General features: G+C 37.4%; 1 protein-coding gene across 1 annotated transcript; it reads left to right on the forward strand.

Annotated features, from left to right (window-relative positions):
* Nucleotides 1–782: 782 nt before the first annotated feature.
* LOC110447071 (phosphoinositide 3-kinase adapter protein 1-like) lies at nt 783–27,099 on the forward strand. Its single transcript, XM_021492495.1, has 14 exons — nt 783–1,354; nt 1,569–1,701; nt 7,504–7,755; nt 9,335–9,534; nt 11,628–11,712; nt 12,040–12,144; nt 13,035–13,130; nt 14,163–14,261; nt 14,903–14,998; nt 17,057–17,376; nt 18,051–18,120; nt 20,752–20,852; nt 21,456–21,506; nt 26,892–27,099. The coding sequence occupies exons 1-14, from the start codon at nt 872–874 to the stop codon at nt 27,036–27,038; spliced, it is 2,238 nt and encodes a 745-aa protein (XP_021348170.1). The 5' UTR covers nt 783–871; the 3' UTR covers nt 27,039–27,099.
* The last annotated feature ends 248 nt before the right edge of the window (nt 27,100–27,347 follow it).

Here is a 27,347-nt window from a genome sequence, read left to right on the forward strand (position 1 = left end):
CCTCCATCCACTGACAACTTTCACAATTCATCTACTGACAACTCTCACCCTCAATCTACTGACAACTCTCACCCTACATCCACTGACAACTCTCACCCTCCATTCACTGACAACTTTCACAATTCATCTACTGACAACTCTCACCCTCCATCCACTGACAACTCTCGCCCTCCATCCACTGACAACTCGCGCCCATCCAACCACTGCTAATACACACCCTCTATCCACTGACAACTCACATCCCTTCATCCACTGACAATTATCACGACAACTCTCACCCTCCATCCACAGACAACTCTCACCCCTCCATCCACTTACAACTTTCACCACTTCATCATTTGACAAATCTCATACATAAAATAAAAGCTAGGCTATTCCTCACTTTTAAAAGTTTTATTCCGAGGCTGGGCAATTGGAATCCGATTGGTTCTCTCTTTGAACCAATGCACCTATAGGGTACTCTAGGATCCCAAAGCTGGCCCACCAAATGTAACGCACCCAGTTATACTGATCACGCTCGATGGAGATATTGAGATATATTGAATAACTGGAGAAAAAATCCGGAATTTCGACATATATTTATTGCTTATAAATGTTTCACGAGTTATCAGTTAAATGAAATGTGCGTGGGCGGTGAAGGAGAGGACAATTTTATGTTTATTACGTGTTGGCAATGCTTTTTGTCAGGGTTAAGTAACGTGACATTGACTATATTCGTTTCCTTCACACATTTTGCGGCGAAGACCTTCCTAATATAAATTTCTTATTTTGATTCCAGATAACTGAACAGCCGAGCGGAACTACTCACTGATATCATAGGAATATGTATATTGTATCAGTCTGAGTTGTGCTGAAATCTATCTTTATATCAATGGCTCCGATTTCGATTTTGTACCATGCCGAGGATGCAGAAAAATGGAGTAGATATTTACACAAACTTATATCTCAGCATGGAGAGGATAGCGATGTTAAATTGCTTGACCTCGAGAAAAATTCGTCCATGTTGCAAAATACTGTCGACACATCCACAGTTGTTGCTGTCTTGGTATCGCCCTGTATGCTAGGACCAGAAATGGAAAACGTATTCAAGGAACTTCAGGGACACAAGCAAAAAGACATTGTGCTTCTCAGTTGTTTCTTAGAGGAGGAGGAAAAAGAAGAAATTCTTGATAAATTTACCTTCCTTCAGTCATTGAAAATTTTGAAAGTGACGGTAAATAAGCAGGAAAACATTGCTCTCGTCTCTGAACTCCTGGATACCGTGGATATTGCAGACCGAGCCGCGAAGAGAAGACGTCTCCAGATGAAGAAAAACGCCTTGAAATTCCGTTGTATACCAAACACAGTGTACCAGGTACCCTGTTTTACATTATTCAGCTGATGTGTAAAGTAAATTCGAAAAAAAATCACAATTACGCTATTGAGACTACAAATTGTATTCGGTAGCTACTTACTACATTGCCTTTTCGTCGAGTTTTACAAGTTCTGTCATCGATGTATAGCTTTAACCTACATACATTTTTCATAAATTATCTTAGGTAACTAATTTCTTTTTTCTCTCTTTACAGCAGGCTATCCTTGTGTATCTCAATTTTGAGCGAGAAGTGAGGGGAACAGTGACGGTTTCTTTTGGAAAAAGTAAAGAAAACCGGATCGGGACAGAAGTTTACAATCCGTTCAGTGTTATGTTCACAGCTGAAAGTAAGAATAGTTTACGCCTACATTATCTTATATTTATATCCTTTGCTGATGTTAATATTCAGTAATTTTAAAAAAGTTTGATATCAAGAATTTGATAAATTAAACGTCACAGTTATAGCAAATGATAAAAACTGTATACGTAAAGCTTATAGAATATTAAGTCATTAAAGACATTAACGAGCTTACATATTTTAATTAATAAAAAAATAAAAGATAAAAAAAAAAAAAAATACTCATTGAACGTTCTGTACAGTAAGCGGTGAATTAAACTATTCATAAACTAAAGCTACTAATTCCTTTAAAGTCTTTGACTTTTGTCAGCCTTTTCATTTGTACGTCCGGCAAAAGTTGGCCTGTCCGCAGGTTTCTGACTAAAATTTTCGACAACACTTCACGAAACTCCACACAAATAAATTTTGAATCAAATTAATGTAGACCACTCCACTTTTAAACCATTGCCAAATGTTCAAGGTCTAGGTCCTTTTTTTTATAGAATCATTACATAATGATAAGAAAATTGGCTTGTCCACAAATTCTCGACTTAAGTTTCATTACCAAATTGTATTAAAACTTCATACAGCCATTTCTGTCATCAATTTTATGAAACTATTTAAACCAAGATAAGAACAACAGGCTTTAAACATGATTGGACATTTTCAAATTTAATTACAATATGTATATAAAATCAGTCAATACATATCTACGCCATAGCCTGCATTTTTTGTTTGTTTATACAAATACAGTATTTAACTTTCCCTTATATCGCTTGAAGTAATTAGAAATTTAATCCCTATTATTATACCTTTACTTATTTTACACTACACAAAAGTAGCCACATAACCAAGCTATGTCCAACTAACTGCATGCCAGAAAAATAGTTCGTCTGGAGGGGTGCGATAGTTTTGGAACTATTTCCCCTCGTCCAGGACTATTTCCCTCGGTTTCGCCTCGGGAAATAATCCTGGCCTCAGGGGATCATAAACTTGCTATATCCTTCATACCAATGCTTTAACTGTTAACTATCTGTATACAGCTATCACCTATCTTTAGCTATCTCTCTACAACTATCACCTATCTTTAGCTATCTGTCTACAGCTATCACCTATCTTTAGCTATCTGTCTACAGCTATCACCTATCTTTAGTTATCTGTATACAGCTATCACCTATCTTTAGTTATCTGTCTACAGCTATTACCTATCTTTAGCTATCTCTCTACAACTATCACCTATCTTTAGTTATCTGTCTACAGCTATCACCTATCTTTAGTTATCTGTCTACAGCTATCACCAAACTTTATCTATCTGTCTACAGCTATCACCAAACTTTATCTATCTGTCTACAGCTATCACCTTTCTTTAGCTATCTGTCTACAGCTATCACCTATCTTTAGCTATTTGTCTACAGTTATCACCTATCTTTAGCTATTTGTCTACAGTTATCACCTATCTTTAGCTATCTGTATACAGCTATCACCTGTCTAAAGCTACTTGGTACATATAGTTACCACCAGTCCAAAGCTATTTGGTACATATAAGTACCGCCAGGATTAAGCTACTTGGTAAATATAGCTACTTCCTGTCTAAAGCTACTTGGTACATATAGTTACCACCAGTCCAAAGCTATTTGGTATATATAGTTACCACCCGTGTAAAGCTACTAGGTAGATGTATTTACCACCCGTTTAAAGCTACTTGGTATATATAGTTACCACCCGTTTAAAGCTACTTGGTATATATAGTTACCACGCGTTTAAAGCTACTTGGTATATATAGTTATCACCTGTCTAAAGCCCCTTGGTATATATAGTTACCACCTGTCTAAGCCTTCCACATATCTAAAGTTACCACCTGTCTAAGGCTTCCACATATCTTTAGTTACCACCTGTCTAAGCCTTCCACACATCTATAGTTACCACCTGTCTTAGCCTTCCACATAACTATAGTTATCACCTGTCTAAGCCTTCCAAATATCTATAGTTACCTCATGTCTAAGCCTTCCACATATCTATAGTTATCACCTGTATAAGCCTTCCACCTGTCTATGGTTACATATACATACATGTATCTATAGTTACCACCTTTCCAAGCCTTCCACCTATCTCTGGTAACATATACATATCTATAGTTACCACCTTTACAAGCCTTCCACATATCTATAGTTACCACCTGTTTAAGCCTTCCACATATCTATAGTTACCACCTGTTTAAGCCTTCCACATATCTACAGTTACCACCTGTCTAAGCCTTCACATATCTATAGTTACCACCAGTCTAAGCCTTCCACATATCTATAGTTACCACCTGTTTAAGCCTTCCACATATCTATAGCTACCACCTGTCTTAGCCTTCGACATATCTATAGTTACCACCTGTCTAAGCCTTCCACATATCTAGAGTTACCATATGTCTAAGCCTTCGACATATCTATAGTTACCACCTGTCTAAGCCTTCCACATATCTACAGTTACCACCTGTCTAAGCCTTCCACATATCTATAGTTACCACCTGTCTAAGCCTTCCACATATCTATAGTTACCACCTGTCTAAGCCTTCCACATATCTATAGTTACCACCTGTTTAAGCCTTCCACATATCTATAGTTACCACCTGTTTAAGCCTTCCACATATCTATAGTTACCACCTGTTTAAGCCTTCCACATATCTATAGTTACCACCTGTTTAAGCCTTCCACATATCTATAGTTACCACCTGTTTAAGCCTTCCACATATCTATAGTTACCACCTGTTTAAGCCTTCCACATATCTATAGTTACCACCTGTTTAAGCCTTCCACATATCTATAGTTACCACCTGTTTAAGCCTTCCACATATCTATAGTTACCACCTGTTTAAGCCTTCCACATATCTATAGTTACCACCTGTTTAAGCCTTCCACATATCTATAGTTACCACCTGTTTAAGCCTTCCACATATCTATAGTTACCACCTGTTTAAGCCTTCCACATATCTATAGTTACCACCTGTTTAAGCCTTCCACATATCTATAGTTACCACCTGTTTAAGCCTTCCACATATCTATAGTTACCACCTGTTTAAGCCTTCCACATATCTATAGTTACCACCTGTTTAAGCCTTCCACATATCTATAGTTACCACCTGTTTAAGCCTTCCACATATCTATAGTTACCACCTGTTTAAGCCTTCCACATATCTATAGTTACCACCTGTTTAAGCCTTCCACATATCTATAGTTACCACCTGTTTAAGCCTTCCACATATCTATAGTTACCACCTGTTTAAGCCTTCCACATATCTATAGTTACCACCTGTTTAAGCCTTCCACATATCTATAGTTACCACCTGTTTAAGCCTTCCACATATCTATAGTTACCACCTGTTTAAGCCTTCCACATATCTATAGTTACCACCTGTTTAAGCCTTCCACATATCTATAGTTACCACCTGTTTAAGCCTTCCACATATCTATAGTTACCACCTGTTTAAGCCTTCCACATATCTATAGTTACCACCTGTTTAAGCCTTCCACATATCTATAGTTACCACCTGTTTAAGCCTTCCACATATCTATAGTTACCACCTGTTTAAGCCTTCCACATATCTATAGTTACCACCTGTTTAAGCCTTCCACATATCTATAGTTACCACCTGTTTAAGCCTTCCACATATCTATAGTTACCACCTGTTTAAGCCTTCCACATATCTATAGTTACCACCTGTTTAAGCCTTCCACATATCTATAGTTACCACCTGTTTAAGCCTTCCACATATCTATAGTTACCACCTGTTTAAGCCTTCCACATATCTATAGTTACCACCTGTTTAAGCCTTCCACATATCTATAGTTACCACCTGTTTAAGCCTTCCACATATCTATAGTTACCACCTGTTTAAGCCTTCCACATATCTATAGTTACCACCTGTTTAAGCCTTCCACATATCTATAGTTACCACCTGTTTAAGCCTTCCACATATCTATAGTTACCACCTGTTTAAGCCTTCCACATATCTATAGTTACCACCTGTTTAAGCCTTCCACATATCTATAGTTACCACCTGTTTAAGCCTTCCACATATCTATAGTTACCACCTGTTTAAGCCTTCCACATATCTATAGTTACCACCTGTTTAAGCCTTCCACATATCTATAGTTACCACCTGTTTAAGCCTTCCACATATCTATAGTTACCACCTGTTTAAGCCTTCCACATATCTATAGTTACCACCTGTTTAAGCCTTCCACATATCTATAGTTACCACCTGTTTAAGCCTTCCACATATCTATAGTTACCACCTGTTTAAGCCTTCCACATATCTATAGTTACCACCTGTTTAAGCCTTCCACATATCTATAGTTACCACCTGTTTAAGCCTTCCACATATCTATAGTTACCACCTGTTTAAGCCTTCCACATATCTATAGTTACCACCTGTTTAAGCCTTCCACATATCTATAGTTACCACCTGTTTAAGCCTTCCACATATCTATAGTTACCACCTGTTTAAGCCTTCCACATATCTATAGTTACCACCTGTTTAAGCCTTCCACATATCTATAGTTACCACCTGTTTAAGCCTTCCACATATCTATAGTTACCACCTGTTTAAGCCTTCCACATATCTATAGTTACCACCTGTTTAAGCCTTCCACATATCTATAGTTACCACCTGTTTAAGCCTTCCACATATCTATAGTTACCACCTGTTTAAGCCTTCCACATATCTATAGTTACCACCTGTTTAAGCCTTCCACATATCTATAGTTACCACCTGTTTAAGCCTTCCACATATCTATAGTTACCACCTGTTTAAGCCTTCCACATATCTATAGTTACCACCTGTTTAAGCCTTCCACATATCTATAGTTACCACCTGTTTAAGCCTTCCACATATCTATAGTTACCACCTGTTTAAGCCTTCCACATATCTATAGTTACCACCTGTTTAAGCCTTCCACATATCTATAGTTACCACCTGTTTAAGCCTTCCACATATCTATAGTTACCACCTGTTTAAGCCTTCCACATATCTATAGTTACCACCTGTTTAAGCCTTCCACATATCTATAGTTACCACCTGTTTAAGCCTTCCACATATCTATAGTTACCACCTGTTTAAGCCTTCCACATATCTATAGTTACCACCTGTTTAAGCCTTCCACATATCTATAGTTACCACCTGTTTAAGCCTTCCACATATCTATAGTTACCACCTGTTTAAGCCTTCCACATATCTATAGTTACCACCTGTTTAAGCCTTCCACATATCTATAGTTACCACCTGTTTAAGCCTTCCACATATCTATAGTTACCACCTGTTTAAGCCTTCCACATATCTATAGTTACCACCTGTTTAAGCCTTCCACATATCTATAGTTACCACCTGTTTAAGCCTTCCACATATCTATAGTTACCACCTGTTTAAGCCTTCCACATATCTAAAGTTACCACCTGTTTAAGCCTTCCACATATCTAAAGTTACCACCTGTCTAAGCCTTCCACAAATATATAACAACCACGTGTGTGTATCTACCGCAGATATATAACTACCACGTGTGTGTAACTACCACAAATACACAACTACCACGTGTCTGTAACTACCACAAATATACAACTACCACATGTCTGTAACTACCACAAATATATAACTACCACGTGTGTGTAACTACCACAAATATATTGATACCACATGTCTGTAACCACCACAAATTACAACTATAAAATGTCTGTAACTAGCACAAATATATAATTACCACATGTCTGTTACAACATGTCTAGACCAAATATGGTTCATCTTTATTTCCTATTTCTGTCTCAATTTTAGATTTGTCGGAAGGAAAAAATAAAGTGTGCGTGTTTGTGGACGATCACCTAGTCGGAAAATGTGAACTGCTTTTCCAATCACCTATATTATCAGCGTTCGAGAGTCCTTTGTATCTGTGTCAAGCACTGGGTTTAGGCTCGAATGATATGGAGTCATTGGACAAAAGACTAGTGAATATCTTCAAGCAAAGTGCACCTGATGATCAGTCTCATATTTCCTTAATGGGTACAAATATATATGAGAACCCCCAGGGTAAGATCACTAGCTACAGTTCTGTATATGCTTTTGACCTGAAATCATACAGAAAGTGTACGTTTTAAAATGTGAGGCTTGTATGCAATAAGTGTGTCTAGAAAAGGAGTCGTACCTATATCCTTTTGACAAAAGGAACCCATGTATATGTTTTACTTGTGTTAACTCTGTGGTACATATTTTACTTGTGTTACCTCTGTGGTACATATTTTACTTGTGTTAACTCTGTGGTATATATTTTACTTGTGTTAACCCTGTGGTACATATTTTACTTGTTTACTCTGTGGTACATATTTTACTTGTGTAAACTCTGTGGTACATATTTTACTTGTGTTAACTCTGTGGTACATATTTTACTTGTGTAAACTCAGTGGTACATATTTTACTTGTGTTAACTATGTGGTACATATTTTACTTATGTTAACTCTGTGGTATATGAGAGTTTGCGTTTATTCAGTGGTATATATTTTACTTGTTTACTCCGTGGTATATATTTTACTTGTGTCAACTCTGTGGTTCATATTTTACTTGTGTAAATTCTGTGGTATATCTGAGTTTGCGTTATATCAGTGGTATATATTTTACTTGTTATATCAGTGGTAACTATTTAACATGTTTACTCTGTGGTATATCTGAGTTTGCATAGTCTCAGTGGTATATATTTTACTTGTTTACTCTGTGGTACATATTTTACTGGTTGTAAGTCTGTGGTACATCTGAGTTTGCGTTATTTCAGTGGAATATATTTTTCTTGTTAACTCTGTGGTACACATTTTTTACTTGTGTTAACTCTGTGTTATATTCTGAGTTTGCATTATCTCAGTGGTATATATTTTACTTGTTTACTCCGTGGTATATATTTAACTTGTGTTAACTCTGTGGTATATCTGGGTGTGCGTATCTCAGTGGTATATATTTTACTTGTTTACTCCGTGGTATATATTTTACTTGTGTTAACTCTGTGGTATATCTGAGTTTGCGTTATCTCAGTGGTATATATATTACTTGTTTACTCTGTGGTACATATTTTACTTGTGGTACGCATTGGGTTTCTATGCTTACTCTAATGTGCATTTAAAATTTTCAATGTTAATGCTGTGATACATTTTGCTAAGTGTCATCTTTGTGGTAAATTTTGATTATTCGGTATGTGTGTGGTATATTTTGATTATTTGGTATGTTTGATTTGTTTTTTTTATGATATGCCGATAAATTTGTGCTACTAAGTTGATGTGCACATTTATTTTTTAAATAGTCAAATTTTTATTTTAATATTGCTTCAAATATGATAAACTGGTCCAATTAAACAAACAAAAATAAAGAGAAAAATTGCTAAAAGTACAGAACAGTTTATACCCCTTATTCCTAGTGTATATGTTTATCAACCTATGTAGTGTGATTATTGTAAAAACATCAAATTTAATTTATAAAAGATGATTTGTTCCTCAATGCTAGACACGACATTTAATAAAAAAAAAAATCTTAAATAAATGGCATAACTTAGAAATTAAATGTCCAGATTTATTTCACTAGTACATTTTAATTTGGTTTAAAACCTGAAGTTATCGTTGTATAACAGAATCGCAGTCGACTGCAGAAGTACCCAGTTTGCTACACTTCGCTGCCAAGAACGGGCTTTCTGATCTCTGTTCACTCCTGATGAACATCCCGGGGGCTAGCAACGTCTATCGTATTACCAACCTTCGGGGGAAGAATGTCTATGATTTAGCCATCGAATCAGGATCTCACGAGCTCGCAAACTACACGAAACTATTTCTGGTAAGTTGATGGTGATTTGAGATCATTTATATTTTACAGGTTTATCATTTCACAAAAGATTGATCATGCAAAACGTGTGTTTTAAGTTTGTGAAACTTGCAATCAAATATATCCCACAAATAAATAAACGTGAGATCTTTCTTGAATTGTTTGTGTAAATGATTTCAACCAATCAGCAAACCGTGTTATCAATGTTAACTATCAACGTTAACTATCAATGTTAACTATCAATGTTAACTATCAATGTTAACTTTCAATGTTTACTATCAATGTTAACTATCAATGTTAACTATAAATGTTAACTATCAATATTAACTATCGACGTTTACTATCAATGTTAACTATCAATATTAACTGTCAATGTTAACTATCAATGTTAACTATCAATGTTGACTATCAATGTTAACTATCAATGTTAACTATCAATGTTAACTTTCAATGTTAACTATCAATGTTAACTATCAATGTTAACTTTCAATGTTAACTATCAATATTAACTTTCAATGTTAACTATCAACGTTAACTATCAATGTTAACTATAAATGTTAACTATCAATGTTAACTATCAATAATAACTATCAATGTTAACTATCAACGTTAACTATCGTCGTTAACTATCGACGTTTACTATCAATGTTAACTATCAATATTAACTATCAATGTTAACTGTCAATGTTAACTATCAATGTTAATTATCAATGTTAACTATCAATAATAACTATCAATGTTTCTTATCAATGTTAACTATCAATAATAACTATCGACGTTTACTATCAATGTTAACTATCAATGTTGACTATCAATGTTAACTATCAATGTTAACTATCAATGTTAACTGTCAATGTTAACTATCAGTGTTAACTATCAATATTAACTATCAATAGTTACTATCAGTGTTAACTTATGTGAACCATCAATGTTAACTAATGTTAACTATCAACGTTGACTAGCAATGTTAACTATCAATAATAACTTACAATGTTAACCATCAACGTTAACTATCGACGTTTATTATTAACGTTTACTATTTATATTAACTCTCAATATTAACTATCAATAATATATCAATATTAACTCTCAATATTAACTATCAATATTTACTATCAGTGTTAACTTATGTAAACCATCAATGTTAACTAATGTTAACTATCAACGTTGACTAGCAATGTTAACTAATGTTAACTAACAGTGTTTACTCTCAGTGTTAACTAATGTTAACTAGCAATGTTAACTTATGTTAACTATCAATGTTTATATCAGTGTTAACTAATGTTAACTATCAATGTTAGCTATAAATATACTCATGTACTGTAACATTGATTCCGCCGTTCCTTTAGTGGATATATATAATTTGTGTTTCTGCCTGGTGTTTACTTGTTTTGTTTACCATTACTGTCATCAACATAAACATTCCGGTATCACGGGGCCGATATAGCATGACATCATAGTCAAGGCCTCTCATCCAATTAAATTGCAAGAAAGCTTCAAATCTTTTCATGAAAAGCACTCTGAAATGTGGACATCATTAATATGTGTAGGTGTTTATGTGTAAGTATGTGTTTGTATGTATTTGTTTTTAGTAAAAGGAAATCTTTTATAACCTATACGTCTGCTAAAAGTAACAATTATCATTTCAATAGTCTTCGTTTCCATACAGTGGTTATGTCATGAGGAAAACTGAACCAATCACCTTACCATGCTAACCGTTCTATGTGTAGTTTTGTGTTTCTATCTCACTGACGTCAATTGTATAAATTCAAAATAATACAAAATATCACCGTAAATCTAACCAATACACTATCAAATCTTTTCATGAAAATCACTCTTAAATGTGGACATCATTAATATGTGTGTGTGTTTATGTGTAAGTATGTGTTTGTATGTAATTTTTTTTTAGTAAAAGGAAATCTTTTATAACCTATACGTCTGCTAAAAGTAACAATCATCATTTCAATAGTCTTCGTTTCCATACAGTGGTTATGTCATAAGGGAAACTGAACCAATCACCTTACCATGTTAACCGTTCTACGTGTAGTTTTCGAATGAAATGTCATTGCCGTAGTCTATGATATTATCTGCTTATTGTTTCTAAGGAAACTGAAGCCATGGTGCTAGCTTGTGATACGATTTACCTCAGCAGGAGTCGCCTCCAAAGAGACGAAGCTTCGAGTATGTCGAGTAAGTAAAGACTATCAATTTATCTCGTTATTCCATAACAATTACGCTTCAACTTCCTTCGAAAATAATGTTTTTAAAGTTTTGCAGTTGCATGCAATGTTAATTAACCGATTGTTTTGCTTTTAGCAAAAAAGAAATGTCTAGAATTCAATCGTGCAAAACTTACTGCTCTCACTACAATATTGCCCCTCAGATAATGTTTTTTGTTTGTATCTATTAGAAGTTTGATACATATGCGAGAAGGTCAAAGATATAGAAAGGTTTAATATCGGCTTCGAAGACTTTTTTTTTTACACTTTTTGATTATTTTGTCATTTGTTTAAACAGAGGAAGACAATCAAAGACAGACAAAAACGTCAAAACCACGTTATTCACCAGTGTCCCATAAACATTCTTCAACAGAGGATATCTCTAATTTACCGGCTAAGCCAGGTTTGTAGTTAATGTATTCGTAACGAGATCAACAACCCAACGTGTGCTCTGTCACATTTCTCATCGTTCCACGATTCATGGCTTATTGTTTTGAAAATAATTGATGGACTATCAATTATATTAGAAAGGCAGTGAGCCCGCTTCATTTGAACTTATCCGTAACTCATGGTCGTGCTTTAACTACAGGTATAGGAAAGGTCGCGAGACCGCTTCATTTGACAACCGTGCAATACTACCACACAAAGAAACCGCATAGCCTTTGTTAACTTACAACTGATAGGGCTATAGCAGTCCATATTTAATTGATATGATGGTAAGGCAGTTTTAATGTGAAACAACATGACAAAACACTTACAAATACTTTAGGTTAACGGGAACCATATTGCACGACTTATATACAATGAGTGATCTCCGAGTCTGCTGTGAAAGACATAGGAGAATAGAACCAGCTGTTCTATTTACTATATAGATATAATTTATAAACAAATAACACATTTAACGTGAGGAAATATATATTTAGTATATTGTCTATATTTAGGTAAATACCTGGCAGTACATTGTGTTTCTTCCTCACAGACGTCAATTGTATTGATAAATTCAAGATAATACAAAATATCCCCGTAATTCTAATCAAGACACTATGCCATAATATAACAAAGGAGAGACTTACCTGAATACCCTTGAAAAGAAAGAAAAGAAAACTCAAACAAAATGTTATATAAAAACCTATTTATCATAACCATCACAGCGTATAAAAGAGAAAAGGGTTTTATTCAATAGGGAACTGCGTAGAAAAGCACTATAAGTATTTATTTATTTTTTGAATTAAGGATGATAACACAATATTCCTGCATCGCCATGACCATACTGAGATGCTTTTGTTTTTACAGAAGACACGATGCCAAAACAGACAAGAACTTCAAGAAAAGATCTTCAGCCACTCATCCGTATATATTCTCTACAAAAAGAAAACTTCGGCAAAACAGGTAATCTTATGTAACATATTATGGAGAAATTGATAACGGATTATTTTCATCTCATGTTTTAATTATTAGAATTCGGTGAACCTGTCATGTTAGAATGAGAAGTTACAGTGATAATCCGAATGCAAAGTAGCCAAAGAATTGTTTGTTTAACTTTGGAGTGTTTAAAACATTTCCATTTTAAGCCTCCATATATTTCAGTGAATATGCTGTGCACCAAAAGCAATTGTTTGAGCTTCCCTTTGCATATATGGTTACATCAAAATTATCCTTAGTAATACGTACAAAAATGTTTCAGTACCGTATATTTATTTTTTTAATATTCTTAACTCTTCTACTTCTATTTATTTACAAATCGATTAGCTTCCTTGAATGTGACGCTGTATCTGAAACTTTATAAAAGTATCTTTGTCGCTGCCGGTCGCTGCCGTCTTTTTTATGTAAATTTTAAATTCCTTTTATGTTAGACATTTGTCTCAACGGGATTTGTTTCCCGATAAAGTCAATAAAATATTTTCAAGTTGTGTCCATAAGATTCGTCTGTCCCTTTATTTCCAATTCGAATTCGTCTGTTTAATTTCTTCGTGGTTAAGAAATATCTTGGAACAGATTGTACTTATTGCAATTCTAGACTAAGGACCATTATCTCTGAGGTTTATCTAAGATAACCACGCGACAGGACATTCGTGTTCATAGGTTTGGATATTACTCATTTCAGCTTTATAACAACAGTATATGGTGCAACTAATAAACGATGGAAATAGTCTACCTGTTTATTGCTCCCTTTTGCTATAGATGAAGACATGCAGTATTGTTTTGCACGGTTGACTGTAGCTACATACAAGGGTATATAGCTAGGTAAATAAGGCATTGTCAACGTCAGCGTCAAAGTTCAACCTTTCACATCATACGAACAAAATTGTGAACTATAAACTTTAGTGATAAGGCTATAGATTACACTGTATGATAACATTGTATACTTATTATGTTTGTTAGTATAGACATGTGACCTATTTTGTATGATCACAATAATAGTACGATCACAAAGCTGTGTCCGGGACATCGGAGATCGGCCACCACAGCCCCCACCCAGATTTGCTAGCCCTGTTCCCCAGAGACGAGGTCGTAGCAGATGTATGTAGATTTTTTCTTTGTCAATATTTAGCTATTCATTTCTTTCTTCCTTTTTGCTTTCTCCGCAGTTACTTTGATGGTTTAATTAAAAAAAAATCAACGTTTTAAGTTATTTTTTTATGTTATTTATATTACAACACACAATGTGTCTTATTGACATATTATATAATTAACACTCGTTAATTGGTTATAGAACCCTCGGATTAGACACCAATAGTAACCTCGACAGTGTCATTAGATTATGGATAATACATTACTTGATATTAAGTTAAACTTCATGTAATCTCTCATTATCGTCAATAGACTGCCACATTGCCTGTTCTCATCTTCACGCTTTCTGCTTATTATTTATTCAAGAAACTCTTCGAACTTTTTAATGGTTAAGCGAACATTTACTAAGAAAGGTTTAAGCAATTACTCCGATAACTTCTCTGAAGTTGTTTTACACAAAAATAGAATAATCTCCGTTTAGTTATATTGTCGTCTGGAGTATTAACGTATTAGGACCGGCTGTCCGGAATATTAATGTTATAGCAACCTTCTTTTATACGGTTCATTTGTTGTCTTACGTTTATGCAAGCATGCTTCTATACGATATTTAATCATAAATACAGCGTTCATTTATCACTTGGTCTTCACAGATCAAAGTGAAACCGATTTGCACGAACAAAAGAGTTGTGACGCGATCGCCATGGAACCACCATTGTCAAAGGAGTTTCTGAGAAGGAAATTGTCAGGTAAAGGGTGATACATTTGTATTTTACCTTTCGCTATACCCTTCTTTTCACTCTATTCCGAATTCTTTTAAACGATGCCATCTTTCCGGCTGACATGTCACATGTCCCATATGCCACAATTCGATTGTGAAAGAAAAAGGTTTAAGCATCAAAACAGTTACAGCAATCAATAGTTTTGTGATAACTATGATAACTCCTTGTGTCATGACTTCTGATGAACAAAATAAATAAATACAGTCATAAGGATGTTTGTTTTGTTAGTTAACTGTCCGTTACCGAGGTTGTTTCTAAACTCTTAGCTGAAGCTTATCCTGGCACGGTGGTACATTTGTATGAAGTTTTTGTTTAAAAATGAATGATCTTTTGTCAAGAGTTGTAAATCTGTAACGATTAACAATGGAATCGAAATTGTCTGCAGCGGTTATTACTCTAGTCCACAAGGAAGGTGATATGACTGACCCAAATACTTTCAGAGGATTTTACTTTGTCTGCTAAGTTGTGTCTGAAAGTTATTTACATCTATTTTGAATATTATTACTGACGCACAGTTTGGTTCTCGACCTGGTCTAAGTACTATTGGTGCTGTTTTGCCTTACATTCTGTTATAACGAAATCTTTTAAAAAAAAAAAAAAAAAAAAAAAAAAAAAAAAAAAAAAAAAGCTAAAATAGACGCCTATGCTATTGCGTTGTAGATTTTAAAAAGGAGTTTGACTGTGTTGACAGGATTGATCTAGTCAATATATAATAATGTAAGGTCATGTCTAAAATTTAAAAAACGATATTAGTTTGAGGTAATTGGAAATTTTGTTCCCAATTCTATTTTTTCTGTACATCTGTATGCAAGTGATTTTGAATCCTTTTTTTTTTTTTTTATCTCAAACTGTAGCTAACATTATCATTTTGGGGAATTAAGTCTATTTCTTATGTTATATACAGACGATTTAGTTTTGTTTTCTGAGACTGTCAAAGGTTTACAAGAACTGTTAGATAATATTGCAAGCTACTCTGAGGAATGGAAATTGACTGTTAATGTAGATAAGACAAACTTGGTTAGCATTATCAGTATTGGATAGCAGTTTGATAGTATGCACAAATCAGCCCTGACTGACCTCCAGGGGCTGATGGGTGGGGCCAAAAAGGGTTGAATTGAGTTTCAAAAATCTTCTTCTCAAGACCCAGATATGGTAAAATCCAATACTCTTCATAGATGGAAGGGTCTTAAGGTGCTTTACCAAAATTGTGAATTTCATGACCCTGGGGTCTCACGATTCCCCCTGGGGCGGGGATAAACGTTGCTAGTGTTTATATAGGGAAATCACATTTTGGACCAGCATTTAATTAATTTCCATTGGAATTAATTCAAACTTGGTTAGCATTATCAGTATTGGATAGCAGTTTGATGGTATGCACATATCAGTCCTGACTGACCTCCAGGGGCTGATGGGTGGGGAAAAAAGGGTTGTATTGACTGCAATTTCAAAAATCTTCTTCTCATGATCCAGATATGGTAGAATGAAATACTCTTCGTAGACGTAAGGTGCTTTACCAAAATTGGTAATTTCATGACCCTGGAGTATCACGGGGAGGGGATAAACTTTATTACAGTTTAATTGTGAATTATATGGTCCCCAGCCCCCCGGGGCCTGAGGGGCGGGGCCAAAAAGGGTCAAAATGACTAAAATTTCAAAAATCTTCTTCTCAAGATCTAGATAGGGTAGAATCAAATACTCTTCATAGATGGAAGGGTCTTAATAAAGATGCTTTACCAAAATTCAGCTGACTGACAGAACCTCTACTTGTACATAGTACATATACTACCCAGATCTTTCACACTACTTTTGCATTACATGTAGTTCAAGTTACCTTTGTTACAAAATGACTTGGTAACATCGATAACATCAGTTTTTACATAACTCAGGTGCCCGTTAGGACGATTACAAATACAAACAAGTATTAGCACGTTTATGTACTGATTTGCCTTAAGGCCTTAAGTTAATAAAATGAATTCATATTCACATTAGTCCAATAACTAAATATACACCTTCTTACTATTTTAGAAGATAGATATCCGAAAGAGAATTTCAAAAGTGGTTCGAAAGCTATGGACGAACTTGTGGAGATAACGAGACAGACCGTGGGTAATCAGTTCACGATTAAAGAGGCTGAGAGGCTCTACGAATCGTGGAAGAAAAGGAACCAAAACCCGTCAGCGTCTATACGACAAAAAAAACAGAACTTACAAGAACTTAGAGATAAATATGAAAATCTGATCAAGGAGTCACCAGAAGATAACAAATCTGCCATTAATGGTATTTTGGGAAAGTTTAAAAAAGTGTTTACTTCCAAAAAGATAAAGGAGACCGACCTACAGATATCGGTAAGATTTATGTATTCTACAAATATATGTACCTGAGTATTTATCTACAGACGTACCTGAGTATTTATCTACAGATGTACCTAGTATTTATCTATAGGTGTACCTGAGTATTTATCTACAGATGTACCTAGTATTTATCTACAGACGTTCCTGAGTATTTATCTACAGATGTACCTAGTATTTATCTACAGATGTACCTTGTATCTCACTTCATTGACGTGGTTGCCTTGGAATTTAAGTTTTTATATATTTCATTTATTTATTTATACTTATAAGAATTAAGATGTACCCTGTCATTGATCGAAAATATATTTTTATATAAGAATAGCCATATACCTCCTGTTCGTAGCCTATTTTCTACCACGTGATATGAGGTTTTTTTCCGCTAACGGACGATTACAAATACAAACAATTCCCTTTTATTTATCAGTTAGAAAGAATGCCCATGTTTCATCAATCCGAAATTGCGACATTACTTTGGAATCTTTGAGATTTCCAATAAAATCTTTTGTGCCTAAACAAGTTTCATGTCTAAGTTAGATTAAAGATTAAGTCAAAAGTCACTAATATTGAAAGAAATGCTAATTTGCACAAGGTGTATATATTTACGATTAAGATATACCCTATTATTAAACGTATTGATAATTGTATCTTTCTACTTTGATTGGTTTTAGAGTCCCCTTTATCAAAAACAGTCGATAGATTCTGTTGTCCAAGGGAGATGGAGTAACACTAGCTCTCTAAGTAAGTACCACTCAATGATCATGTACTGACCACGCACTGACCACTGGCACGCCACACACTCACCATGCGCCGTCTATAAACAGACCATATATTTATCTGAAACTGACAATGTGTTGATCATACAATGACCACACCTCACGGACCAGGCCCTTACCATTATCGACCAATACCTGACCAAGCACTGACTAATATAACACACGGATCGCTAATCCCGCACACAGACCACTAATCCCGCACACAGACCGCTTATATAACACACGGACCGCTTATCCCGCACACAAACCACTAATCCCACACACAGACCACTTATATAACACACAGACCGCTAATCCGACACACAGACCACTAATTCCACACACATACCACATTTCCCATACACTGACTGCTAACCCTACACACAGACCATAGTTCCTACACATGGGCCACTAATCTAACTTTAGGACCACGTATCCCAAACACGGACCACTTATAACACACACGAATCACTGATTCCACACAAAGATCACTCATTCCGCACAAGGACCATTATTCCCACACCCGGACCACTTATCCCACACAAACCAATTAACCCTATACAAGGATCACTAATCCCATTTACGAACCAATTATCCCAAACACGGGTAACTCATCTCACAAATCGATCACTAATCCCACAAAAGGACCTTTGATCTCACACACAGAAATCTTATCCCACACACAACGACCTCTTATCCCACACACGGACCACTTATCCCGCACACAGACCACTAATCCTACACACAGACCACTAATCCCACACACAGACCACTAATCCCACACACAGACCACTTATATAACACACGGACCGCTGATCCCGCACACAAACCACTAATCCCACACACAGACCACTTATATAACACACAGACCGCTAATCCCACACACAGACCACTAATCCCACACACGGACCGCTAATCCCGCACACAGACCACTAATCCCACACACAGACCACTTATATAACACACGGACCGCTAATCCCACACACATACCACTTTTCCCATACAAAGACTGCTAACCCTACACACAGACCGTAGTTCCTACACATGGGCCACTAATCTAACTTAAGGACCACGTATCCCAAACACGGACCACTTATAACACACACGAACCACTGATTCCACACAAAGACCACTCATTCCGCACAAGGACCACTATTCCCACACCCGGACCACTTATCCCACACAAACCAATTAACCCTATACAAGGACCACTAATCCCATTTACGAACCACTTATCCCAAACATGGGTAACTCATCTCACAAATCGATCACTAATCCCACAAAAGGACCTTTGATCTCACACACAGAAATCTTATCCCACACACAACGACCTCTTATCTCACACACGGACCACTTACCCCACACACGGACCACTACTACCACACACGGACCACTACTACCACACACGGACCGCTACTACCACACACGGATCACTAATTCCACACACGGATCACTAATTCCACACACGGATCACTAATCCCACACATGGACCACTACTACCACACACGGACCACTAATCCCACACACGGACCACTACTACCACACACAAACCACTACTACCACACACGGACCGCTACTACCACACACGGACCACTACTCCCACACACGGACCGCTTCTCCCACACACGGACCACTACTCCCACACACGGACCACTACTACCACACACGGACCACTAATCCCACACACGGACCACTACTACCACACACGGATCACTAATTCCACACACGGATCACTAATCCCACACACGGACCACTACTACCACACACAAACCACTACTACCAGACACGGACCGCTACTACCACACACGGACCACTACTTCCACACACGGACCACTACTTCCACACACGGACCACTACTCCCACACACGGACCGCTACTCCCACACACGGACCACTACTCCCACACACGGACCGATACTACCACACACGGACCGCTACTACCACACACGGATCGCTAATTCCACACACGGATCACTAATTCCACACACGGATCACTAATTCCACACACGGATCACTAATCCCACACACGGACCACTACTACCACACACGGACCACTACTACCACACACGGACTACCACACACGGACCACTTATCCCACACAAAGACAACTTATCCCAAACACGGGCAACTCATCTCACAAAAATACCATTGATCTCACACACAGAAATCTTATCCCACACACAGACCCTTATCTCACACACGGACTACTAATCACAAACACGGACCACTTACCCGACACACGGACCACTAATCCTACAGCTGGACCCCATTCTCCAGTTGAGCGATTGTGTTTCGCACCAATAAAAAAAAATTGACATTAATATGGCAGACAGAATGATAATTTCTAAATAACAGAGTTAGAATTATATGCTATTTTTTTATATTTTTTTATGATAGTATAATATGGCATTATTAACAAACTATTTCAAATGTGAACATCTGCATAATATCAAAATGACAAAAGACGTTCGTAGAAAATTAATAAATATATATATTCAGCAGCGATTTTAACAAATACATCTCCTTCATACTGAAGTAGAATCAAGAAAAACAGTATTCAGGTGAACTGAATGATCATCAAAAAATCCTCAACATCTAATCACAGTTTTGTCCATTAGGTTCAGGATCGAGTGGTTCACGTGAGAGCCAGTTCAGCACAGGTTCCAGAGACAGTACGATGGGTGCTAGTGTCGAGGGGAGTGACAGTGATGAACTTGTGGTACGTCATTCAGGTTTATGCTCTGTGGACAATGTTTCTTTTTTTAAAGTATATCATTATCATTGCAAAGGCAATTTCAATGTACATGTAACATGACCCCGTGTATTTCAGTTAATGACTTATTGAATCATTACCTTGTTTGTGACATCATGTACGTTTTACTTTATTACCGCAAATAAACTAGTTGTAAGCTAATAAAGATGTGGTTTAAATTGACATGTAAGGGGACTTACCTGGGTCCGTATTCACGAAACCCTTTAAATGCTTCAATTCTGTATTCAGGCCAATTTTTTTGTCCAGAGGATTATTTATTCTTTGTTCACATATATCTGCCAAAATATAGAAGAACTTTTACAGCAATAAATACCGTTTTCAATGTCGTACTCTGTAACACGATTTAAAGAACGTTGGTTTAAAAATTCACAAATTCACAAACATTCAAATATCTAAAATTCGTAGTTTTGGTTGGCACATATATATTTTACATATCATAAACAGGGTTTGGTTTGTGAAGGTATCACCTAATATTATTTATTTAACCATGAGACAGATGGGTAGCGAATTTAAAACTGTTGACGTATACCTGTATTTTTTTCCTTGCAGGAAGAAGAATCAACGGATGTTGAATGTAGAAAGAAGTCAGAGAACCATATGGTAAACCATGTTTACTGCCAATTGTATCTTTGTGAATGAGGCATTTGTTTTTACACCGTGTTCATCCCAACATCTAGCTACCACTGATAACCCCCTTTATTCAGCCACTACCAATTTAGTAACCCTACTATCGATCCAGCCACTACTAATGAAAAAAATCATTACCAAGCCACCATTAATAAAGTAACCCCACTATCCAGACACCATTAATTAAGTAACCCCACTATCCAGACACCATTAATTAAGTAACCCCACTATCCAGACACCATTAATTAAGTAACCCCACTATTCAGACAACATTAGTTAAGTAACCCCACTATTCAGATACCATTATTTAAATAACCCCTCTATCAAGACATCATTAATTAAGTAATTGAACTATCCAGCCTCAACTGATCAAGTAACTCAACGAACCAACCGCCACTTATTAAGTAACCCCAATAACCAGTCGCCACCTATTAAGTAACCCAACTATCCAGACAACATTAATTAACCCCTCTATCCAGACACCATTAATTAATTAACCCCTCTATCCAGACACCATTAATCAAGTAACCCCTCTATCCAGACACCATTAATCAAGTAACCCCTCTATCCAGACACCATTAATCAAGTAACCCCTCTATCCAGACACCATTAAGTAACCCCTCTATCCAGACACCATTAATTAAGTAACCCCACTATTCAGACAACATTAGTTAAGTAACCCCACTAACCAGTCACTATGAATTAGGTAACCCACTATCCAGACACCATTGGTTAAGTAACCCCAATATCCAGCCGACGCTAATAAAGTAACCCCAGTAATTAGTCACAACTAATTAACTAATTAACAAGTAAATCAACTAACCAACCGCCACTTATTAAGTAACCCCACCAACCAGCCACCTCCTATTTAGTAACCCCTCTATTCAGACACCACAAATGAAGTAACACCACTATCGAGCAACTCCAATCAAGCAGCACCACTTTCAAACCACCACAAATCAAGTAAATCAACTATAAAAAATAGACCAATCAATAGAACCCACTCACCAGCCACACACCTATTAAGATACCACTATTCAGCCACTGCTAATAAAGTAACTGTGATATCCAGCCACCACTTATCAAATGAACCAGCTATCCAGACGCCATTAATTAAGTATCAAGAAACTCTTCTATTCAGTTATAAATAATCCAATAACGTCACTATCCAGTCACCATTAATCCTATAAACCCATTATCCAGCCACCATTAATCCTATAAACCCATTATCCAGCCACCATTAATCAAGTATACCCTTTTACCAGCAACCACTAATAAAGAATCTCCACCATCCAGCCATCACCGAAAAAATCCACTAATCAACCACCGTTAATCAATTAAACGCATTATCAAGCCATTACTTGTTAAGTAGCCTAACTATATAGCCATCGTTTACGAATGAACTTCACTATCCAGCCGCTACTTATAACTAAACTAACAGGCTCACTAACCAGCCCCACATACACTATTGCCGATGTCACCTTAACGCGACATTTTCGCTCCAACAGGTCTAACTTTAATCCAGTTTTCACTCTATCCAGCAACCACTAACTCGGTTGCCCCTCAACCAATCCACCAGTAACCTGGTTGTCCCTCTATCCAGCCACCAATTATCAAGTTATCCCAATACCCAGCCACCAATATTCTGGTTTTCCCACCATCATGTCACAAATAATATGGTTGTCCCATCGTCCAGCCGTCAATAATCTGGTTGTCCCACCATCCAGCCATAAATTAACTAGTTGTACTATCCAGCCACTAATAATCTACATGTCCCACCATCTAGCCACCAATAATCTTGTTGTCCCACCATCTAGCCACCAATAATCTACATGTTCCACCATCTAGCCACCAATAATCTACATGTCCCACCATCTAGCCACCAATAATCTACATGTCCCACCATCTAGCCACCAATAATCTACATGTCCCACCATCTAGCCACCAATAATCTACATGTCCCACCATCTAGCCACCAATAATCTACATGTCCCACCATCTAGCCACCAATAATCTACATGTCCCACCATCTAGCCACCAATAATCTACATGTCCCACCATCTAGCCACCAATAATCTACATGTCCCACCATCTAGCCACCAATAATCTACATGTCCCACCATCTAGCCACCAATAATCTACATGTCCCACCATCTAGCCACCAATAATCTACATGTCCCACCATCTAGCCACCAATAATCTACATGTCCCACCATCTAGCCACCAATAATCTACATGTCCCACCATCTAGCCACCAATAATCTACATGTCCCACCATCTAGCCACCAATAATCTACATGTCCCACCATCTAGCCACCAATAATCTACATGTCCCACCATCTAGCCACCAATAATCTACATGTCCCACCATCTAGCCACCAATAATCTACATGTCCCACCATCTAGCCACCAATAATCTACATGTCCCACCATCTAGCCACCAATAATCTACATGTCCCACCATCTAGCCACCAATAATCTACATGTCCCACCATCTAGCCACCAATAATCTACATGTCCCACCATCTAGCCACCAATAATCTACATGTCCCACCATCTAGCCACCAATAATCTACATGTCCCACCATCTAGCCACCAATAATCTACATGTCCCACCATCTAGCCACCAATAATCTACATGTCCCACCATCTAGCCACCAATAATCTACATGTCCCACCATCTAGCCACCAATAATCTACATGTCCCACCATCTAGCCACCAATAATCTACATGTCCCACCATCTAGCCACCAATAATCTACATGTCCCACCATCTAGCCACCAATAATCTACATGTCCCACCATCTAGCCACCAATAATCTACATGTCCCACCATCTAGCCACCAATAATCTACATGTCCCACCATCTAGCCACCAATAATCTACATGTCCCACCATCTAGCCACCAATAATCTACATGTCCCACCATCTAGCCACCAATAATCTACATGTCCCACCATCTAGCCACCAATAATCTACATGTCCCACCATCTAGCCACCAATAATCTACATGTCCCACCATCTAGCCACCAATAATCTACATGTCCCACCATCTAGCCACCAATAATCTACATGTCCCACCATCTAGCCACCAATAATCTACATGTCCCACCATCTAGCCACCAATAATCTACATGTCCCACCATCTAGCCACCAATAATCTACATGTCCCACCATCTAGCCACCAATAATCTACATGTCCCACCATCTAGCCACCAATAATCTACATGTCCCACCATCTAGCCACCAATAATCTACATGTCCCACCATCTAGCCACCAATAATCTACATGTCCCACCATCTAGCCACCAATAATCTACATGTCCCACCATCTAGCCACCAATAATCTACATGTCCCACCATCTAGCCACCAATAATCTACATGTCCCACCATCTAGCCACCAATAATCTACATGTCCCACCATCTAGCCACCAATAATCTACATGTCCCACCATCTAGCCACCAATAATCTACATGTCCCACCATCTAGCCACCAATAATCTACATGTCCCACCATCTAGCCACCAATAATCTACATGTCCCACCATCTAGCCACCAATAATCTACATGTCCCACCATCTAGCCACCAATAATCTACATGTCCCACCATCTAGCCACCAATAATCTACATGTCCCACCATCTAGCCACCAATAATCTACATGTCCCACCATCTAGCCACCAATAATCTACATGTCCCACCATCTAGCCACCAATAATCTACATGTCCCACCATCTAGCCACCAATAATCTACATGTCCCACCATCTAGCCACCAATAATCTACATGTCCCACCATCTAGCCACCAATAATCTACATGTCCCACCATCTAGCCACCAATAATCTACATGTCCCACCATCTAGCCACCAATAATCTACATGTCCCACCATCTAGCCACCAATAATCTACATGTCCCACCATCTAGCCACCAATAATCTACATGTCCCACCATCTAGCCACCAATAATCTACATGTCCCACCATCTAGCCACCAATAATCTACATGTCCCACCATCTAGCCACCAATAATCTACATGTCCCACCATCTAGCCACCAATAATCTACATGTCCCACCATCTAGCCACCAATAATCTACATGTCCCACCATCTAGCCACCAATAATCTACATGTCCCACCATCTAGCCACCAATAATCTACATGTCCCACCATCTAGCCACCAATAATCTACATGTCCCACCATCTAGCCACCAATAATCTACATGTCCCACCATCTAGCCACCAATAATCTACATGTCCCACCATCTAGCCACCAATAATCTACATGTCCCACCATCTAGCCACCAATAATCTACATGTCCCACCATCTAGCCACCAATAATCTACATGTCCCACCATCTAGCCACCAATAATCTACATGTCCCACCATCTAGCCACCAATAATCTACATGTCCCACCATCTAGCCACCAATAATCTACATGTCCCACCATCTAGCCACCAATAATCTACATGTCCCACCATCTAGCCACCAATAATCTACATGTCCCACCATCTAGCCACCAATAATCTACATGTCCCACCATCTAGCCACCAATAATCTACATGTCCCACCATCTAGCCACCAATAATCTACATGTCCCACCATCTAGCCACCAATAATCTACATGTCCCACCATCTAGCCACCAATAATCTACATGTCCCACCATCTAGCCACCAATAATCTACATGTCCCACCATCTAGCCACCAATAATCTACATGTCCCACCATCTAGCCACCAATAATCTACATGTCCCACCATCTAGCCACCAATAATCTACATGTTCCACCATCTAGCCACCAATAATCTACATGTTCCACCATCTAGCCACCAATAATCTTGTTGTCCCACCATCTAGCCACCAATAATCTTGTTGTCCCATCATCTAGCCACCAATAATCTTGTTGTCCCACCATCTAGCCACCAATAATCTTGTTGTCCCATCATCTAGCAACCACTAATCTTGTTGTCCCACCATCTAGCCACCAATAATCTGATTTTCACACTATCCAGCCACGTATATTTTAGTTGTCCTAACATACAGTCACAAATAAACTAGTTGTCCCTTCATCCAGCCACAAATATACTAATTGTCCTACCATCAAGCTATCGATAAACTGGTTGTCCCACCATCCAGTCATAACTTATCATATTGTCCGTCTCCAGTAACTTCTAATATATCAGTCCCTCTACAAAATGAGAGGTTAAAAGGTCATATGGAATATTTTCTATAAAAATTATACCCTAGTATCCAAACCGTCTGGGTAAATTTAAGAAACAGGAACGGAATATTCGATTTCTGCTATATTTAAACCATCTATGTCAAACTTTTTAAGCTTTAATTAAATTTTCTTTTCACAGACAACGTCCAAAAGGGAGAAATTTTTACGAAGTATCTCAATTTCATCTGAAGTGAATCTTCCTCCTCCAGAAATACCTCCAAGAAAGTTCCCCCCACAAACAGTTCCGGCCAGAAAGCCACAGGGACCTATGTCGTTTGTGCAATAGCTTTGTGAATACAAAAACCTACAGTTATGATACTTCTATTACACAAAAACCTACAGTTATGATACTTCTATTACACAAAAACCTACAGTTATGATACTTCTATTACACAAAAACCTACAGTTATGATACTTCTATTACACAAAAACCTACAGTTATGATACTTCTATTACACAAAAACCTACAGTTATGATACTTCTATTACACAAAAACCTACAGTTATGATACTTCTATTACACAAAAACCTTTGTTTTTTTATGAGTGATCGGACGACCAGGACTTCTTACAGACATGCCACAGAAGAGCTGGAAA

This window comes from Mizuhopecten yessoensis, unplaced genomic scaffold, assembly GCF_002113885.1.
Source record: "Mizuhopecten yessoensis strain PY_sf001 unplaced genomic scaffold, ASM211388v2 scaffold3151, whole genome shotgun sequence".
NCBI classification, from domain to species: domain Eukaryota; kingdom Metazoa; phylum Mollusca; class Bivalvia; order Pectinida; family Pectinidae; genus Mizuhopecten; species Mizuhopecten yessoensis.

Bases quoted from the DNA above. Each gene is read 5' to 3' on its own strand.
- LOC110447071 (XM_021492495.1), top strand. From the start codon at position 872: ATGGCTCCGATTTCGATTTTGTACCATGCCGAGGATGCAGAAAAATGG. The intron at 9,535-11,627 runs GTAAGTTGATGG...ATTGTTTCTAAG, and splicing joins ACTACACGAAACTATTTCTG to GAAACTGAAGCCATGGTGCT. The intron at 12,145-13,034 runs GTTTGTAGTTAA...TTGTTTTTACAG, and splicing joins TAATTTACCGGCTAAGCCAG to AAGACACGATGCCAAAACAG.